Source organism: Lupinus angustifolius, unplaced genomic scaffold, assembly GCF_001865875.1.
Source record: "Lupinus angustifolius cultivar Tanjil unplaced genomic scaffold, LupAngTanjil_v1.0 Scaffold_19_116, whole genome shotgun sequence".
NCBI lineage: Eukaryota > Viridiplantae > Streptophyta > Magnoliopsida > Fabales > Fabaceae > Lupinus > Lupinus angustifolius.
This window is the reverse complement of record NW_017719403.1, coordinates 20729-27073: the sequence shown is the minus strand read 5'-3', so window position 1 is coordinate 27073 and position 6345 is coordinate 20729. Positions and strand designations below refer to the sequence as shown.

Genomic DNA, 6345 nt, shown 5'->3' with positions numbered 1-6345 from the left:
GTATTATATTTTGGAAATCATGTATTGCATGAGCATATAACATATAAGTAGTTTACCATTTAATCATGTATTAAAATACATTGGTTAATCGATTAACCTCGTGGCTTAATCGATTAACGTGTATGTTTTTCTTCTGTTTCAATAGCATAACTGAAAAATCATTTTTAAGAGCCAAAATCTGTTTTGTATAAATATTGGCTAATTGCATAAACAAAAAAGAAAGAAAAAAAAAGAGAGAAACACATAGAGAAAAGATATAGATCATCATTGTTAGAATCTATTAGAGAGTGTTGAATTAGGAGAAAGATTAGATCATGCTAAGGCTTTAGTTTTCATATTCATCTTGCATGTTTCTTTGAAAAGCTTTCTTGCATCATTCTTGTGTTTCTTGAAAAGAAAAACATAGTTCTTTAAAAGATTGCATATTTTCAGAAACCTCATGCATGAACATTCATATTAGGCTAGGACGTCTTGTGAGTTCTTTCTTAGGTTTTAGGCTTTGATTCTTATTGTAATATCCGAGTATTAAGTACTCATTAGTAACTCAAAGCTTTGTATTCAAGTATTGGGAAAATCCTAGCTGCGGTTAGGTAAGGTATTCTTCACACAAGGACTTGGAGGTCTTGGGATATAGAGCAATACCTTGGCTGGGGCCGAATTGCGTAAGAAAGGTTTTCTTGGGAGGCGGTATTGGGAAAGGTCAAACCAAGGGTGACAAAGTTCTTTGGGTTCCAAGAAGGGAGCGTTCAAGTTTTGAATTTGGAAGCGTGTATGTAACGTACATTGTGTTCAATAGTGAAGAAGGAAAATCTCCCAAATCAAAGGGAGGACTGGATGTAGTTTTGCAGTGGACAACAAAACGAACTAGGATAAAATCCCAAATCAAAGGGAGCTAATATTTTGCATGCTTGTTCCTTGCTATATTCTAGTAAATCTTGCATAAAAGTATTTGTTGATATCTTTTTGTGTGTTGGTTAATATTTGTGCAAATTACTGTTCTGATCATTCTAGTTCTGTTACTGGTTAATCGATTATGAACAGTGCTTAATCGATTAACTGGGCATTTTTAGCAAGTGTGTAAAAACCCAAAAAGTGGAACTTGAGCTCCACTGCACCTATTCAACCCCCTCCCTTTCTAGGTGTATTCAGTTCCAAATGGAGTTAGTTTGAGAGGAGATACCAAAAGATGCCAGTTTGTCGGCACAAGTGTTGTCTTCTCTAAATATGTGACAAATTTTGAAGTTCATTTGAGAAATCTGGGACTTACATATTTGCCAATCATTGGATAGCTTCCAAGGCGCATTAGAATTACCACTGAAAATATCTAGAACCAGCATAGAGTCACTCTCAAGCCAAAGGTTTAGCCAATCCTTTCTAAAAGCTATATCCACTGCGTGCATTGCTGAGTGAAGTTCAACATAGATAGCATGCTGCACGTTGAGAAAGTTGGCAAAAGCATAGATGTAACCAGCTTTAGAATCACGAAAAATACCTCCCCCACCAGCTGGACCAGGATGACCATGAGCAGCACCATTCGTGTTAACTTTTATCCAATTCCAATGAGGAGGTTTTCATAGAACTTCAATGTATTTAGGAGCTTTACTAAGTTTGAGAGGAATATTGAAGAACTTTAGAGTTTGTAATTCATGAAGACCTCCTGAAGCCACTGTTGCAGAAGGATAAGAGCCCGAATAAGAGGTCTCCCTTTTTATTCTTGAGATTGCAGATTGTATTGATGCTATGGATAGCACAAGCTAAACTCACCTCTCTTAATTGACTCCCTTTAATAGCAACACAATCCTTAATGATAGTTTGAATAGATGAATGGTTGATTAACAGATGCTTTTATAAAAGCTTAAGTTAAAGAGTTGCATACAATTGTAAAAGAAGAGTAATACAGAGTTGTCTATTTTTAATTTTTGTGTTTTTCTCTTCTCATTTTATGAGCCGAAGGGCATAGCCATAAGCCACTTGGGTTACAAGCTGGAGTTATTAAGCTAAGCTTAATTAATTCTTTTTTTTAAGCAAGGTGCAAGAGCACCAAAATATATAGATGAAGAAATTTACCAGGACAAATTGATTTTGATGCCTTCTATGGATGGTTCTATGACTTCCAGAGATGTTTTTCAGTTTGTGCACAAAGTTGGAGACAAGCTTTCCTGGTGTAAGCATATTTGGTCCTCTTCAATTCCTCCTTCTAAATCATTCACAATGTGGAGATTGTTCCATAGGAAAATGCCAACAGATGATCATCTATAAAAAAGAGGTTGTATGTTAGCCTCTAAATGCAACTTGTGCAACTGCCATGTTGAAACAGAAGACCACCTATTTTTCAACTGCTCTGCTGCAAAAGGTATTTGGAATTGGTTTTCTGCCAATTTCTCAATTAGATAAAGGCAATATGCATGTTACAAGTTCCGGAATCTATAGTTCGGGAGATCATACCTATTCCTAGCAAACTCCTCAATTATGAATGTAGGAGTAGAGTTCCAAATGGAGTTAGTTTGAGATGAGATACCAAAAGATGCCAGTTTGTCGGCACAAGTGTTGCCTTCTCTAAATATTTATGCCAAATAAATGAGTTGTTAATTGGAACTAAATTGATTGAAGGAGGTTTTGGTTTTATATAAACCAAAACTCACGTAACCTTCTTGAAAGAAAAAAAATATAACATATGCAATATACCAAGAATCATATTGCTTTCTTTTAACCCTTTCATTTTGGTTTATTTGAGTAGAATTTTTGCTTCACGGATCAAGTGTTGATACAACAAGGATTGGCATCACTGTGGATACGCGTGTAGGACCTTCATACTTTTGAAGGAGAACTTTTTTTGAAAGTCATCGCAGTCTCCTGGGGTATTTTTACAAACATTTTTGTCTACTTATTATAATATATGCATATTTTAACACAAATAGATGAATTATTTTTCGTTGTGCATGTTATGAACACGCTTAATAAACCTTCAATAAATCTTGAATATGATGAAATATGAATAACGCTTGTTCAAGAATAACAAGAGAAGAATATGATGAATTATGAAAAATATTTGCTTCAAGAATAAAAAAGAATAATATGATGAAATCTGAACATTTTTGCTCATGAATAGCAAGAGAAGAATATGATGAAATATATGTAATATTTGCTCAAAAATAATGAGAGAAGAATTTGATGAAATATGAGCAATATTTGTTTTAAGCATATCAAGAAGAATTGAGAGAAATGAAGAATGTAAAAGAAAATGATAAATAAATAGAGCTAAAAGATGAATAAGGATTATTTGATTATGACTTAAAACTTGATTGTTGATTTTAGAAGTGTAAACATCCATTTGAATAATTGCACTTTCTTCTTCTAAATCTTCATTCTTTGAAACCCTTGAACAACTATCTTCTTTTATGCGATGAAAAACATAATTACATTGCTCTAATAGGATAATATATTATTCTATAGATGGGATAACGGGTGGCACAAATGTCGTAGTTGTACTTAAAAAGGTGGCAATGTACTATAAATACATTAAATGAATTTATAATTTTCCCAATTTTTAATTAATAATTCCAGAGTAAATTCTTAATTAATATTTCAACAAAAGAAATCAACCTTATTCGATTTTTATTCTTTTCATATATTTATGTGTGTATATAATAAAATTTCCATATTAATGAAAATGGTTGGGTATATTTAAGTATTAAGTCTCACATTTTTTATTGACAATTGTTAGTATTTGTTGTGGACGAGACTCGAACCGTCAATCTCATTCACTTCACCCCTAACTATAAAACCACCTTATAACTTCTTTTTTATTTTTTAAATTCGCTATGGGTGAGACTCGAACCCTAAATCTCCTTTACCTTAACCATTAAGTCACCTTATGACTCCATATTAAGTCTCACATTGCATATGAGTAGAAAAGTTTATAAGTGAAAAACATACATGAAATTATTAACAATGATGACTCCCTTGTGACTCTCCATTCAACGTATGCATTAGTAACAATGAAACCTCCTAATCATGGACAGGTCCAATAATTGGTATTAGATCCTATGATTCGGTTGAGACGTGGCGGACTTAAGATGGACTTTACCGCTAAGCGTGTGATACACACACTTGATGGAGAGTTTGTTGGATATAGTCAAGTGTGAAGTACCAAATTTGATAAGAGAGGATGAGTAAAAGAATTCATAACTGAAAAAAGTCAATAAAACTATTGCCTTAAGTTTAATTCTAAATGTCATGTCTCTATTGTGCCTCTCCAATCTTTCGATACCTCGATCACAATAAAACTTTCTTGTGGGCGGGTCATATAAAAAATATTTTATATGATTTTGAATGAGAAAAGTGGATGCACATCCACAATTTAATATATTTATATTTATAATTCAAATTTACCTGAATGCTATTAATATATTCCGACACAGTTCCAATATAATTTAGCTATAAATTTACCACATTTTCAAGGACCATTTTAAATTCTTTTTTTGACTAAATTGATTTTTGAAAAATATTAAGAATTAAATTGAGTAAAAATAAATATCTATTTATAGTAAGAGATCACAAACAATACCCAAATTAAACCAAACAACATATTGTGATTTTAATTTGGCGTTTGCAACCGGTAACAATGTGTTTTTCATTTGTTTGTATTACTAAGGTATTCCCTCATCTTTTTGGTAAGGAACTAATTATTTTCGAGGTCCAGATTGCTCCTCTCAACAAGTATCACTCCCAAGAATCGAATCCTCGACCTTAGCGATCCAGAAAAGCCTTAAACTACTAGACCAACATCTTGGTAATATGTGTCATGTTTTTCATTTGATGCTATTAACGGTTTATGGAAACAACATTTTAAAATGTACATGGACTATATAGATTTCTTTTGGAAATATACCAACATATTGGAAATACTATTAACTAATTTAAAATTATTCCAATTCGTTATTAATATTTCCTAAAGGAATTATTGATTAATAAAATATATTAGTTATGCATAAAGCCATAAACTATATTTATGTCAGTGTATATATACGACCAAATATTTCACATTAATGGAAATATATAGAAAATATTTAAATTAAATTTAATATATTTATATTTATCATTCAAATTTACTTGATTGCTATACATTTCCAACATAATTTGGCTATAAATTAGTGATGTATCTAATCTGTAATCTCAACTTGAGGGAAACTAAAAGAAGCATAGATATTGAAAAATATGATGATGGAGAAAACATTGGCAACTTTTTTGTTGTCAGTGATGATTTTGGGTTTGTTGGATGTTCCATCCAATGCAAGCCAAATCAATGATATAACATGTGGTGAGGCTGGACCACTTATATTGCCTTGTGTTCAATTTTTACAAGGATCTGGTCCTGGACAACCTTCTGCATTTTGTTGCTCAGGAGCTAAATCAATTTTCGTAGCAGCTACATCTACTCAAAATCGAAGGGCTCTTTGTGAATGTTTCAAACAAGCTGCTCCATTAATAGGTCTTAATCCTAACCGTTCCAAACAACTTCCCAAGTTGTGCAACATCAATTTACCATTTGATCTTGACTCTAAGATTGATTGCAACTCGTAAGTTTCTCTTGCACACGTACATATACTATAAAAAATTCGTATTTAATCACAGTCATTCAACAACGCTTGTTAGCAAAATGTTCTTAAATGTAATAAGTGATCGTGTTTGTGTTGTTGAATCAAACCGACATTTTACTATACTCACATAGATATCGCTTTCGAGCATTATTGAATTTAAAAATGAGCGTTGTTGAATCCTAACTCTAGGGTATGACATTAAGTAGAATTTTAATTTGAGTAACTTACACTGACCCCTCATGAGTTTTAGCGAAATTACACAAATCACCTCTCACTTTTGTACACCTACATAAACCCTATAATTTTTTATACTTTTATTATAGTGACCACCCCTACACATGGAATAAGTGTAATCTTTTAAACAAAAATGTGATAAATGCAATTTAGTTAAACAAAACATGGTATATCGTGAAGACAAGTCCAAATAATATGAGTCAATAACTCTTTATTATTTTTGGTTCTTTACAATATAATATAATATCGATTTGAATAATATTTCTTTTAAATTGTTGATGCATTTTGTAAAAAATAAAAAATAAAGATACATTAATTTGTATATTATTTGGATTTGTCACTATAATATACCATGTTTTGTTTAACTTAATTGTATTTATCACATTTTTTGTTTGAAATATTACATCTATTTCTCATGCATGGGTGATTAGTGCAAAGAAAATATAAAAATTAGGGAGTTTGGGTAGGTGTAGAAAAGTTAGGGGTGATTTGTGTAATTTCACTAAAATTT

The 6345-nt window shown here is 31.8% G+C and overlaps 1 protein-coding gene across 1 annotated transcript; it reads left to right on the top strand.

Moving 5' to 3' along the window:
- Positions 1-5223: 5223 nt before the first annotated feature.
- LOC109338249 (non-specific lipid-transfer protein 1-like) lies at positions 5224-5583 on the top strand. The gene has a single exon (XM_019575445.1). It carries the CDS (start codon positions 5224-5226, stop codon positions 5581-5583), a length of 360 nt encoding a protein of 119 aa, XP_019430990.1.
- Positions 5584-6345: the final 762 nt, after the last annotated feature.

What these genes read in the sequence shown, in the direction of transcription:
- LOC109338249 (XM_019575445.1), top strand. Translation starts at nt 5,224, where the DNA reads ATGGAGAAAACATTGGCAACTTTTTTGTTGTCAGTGATGATTTTGGGT.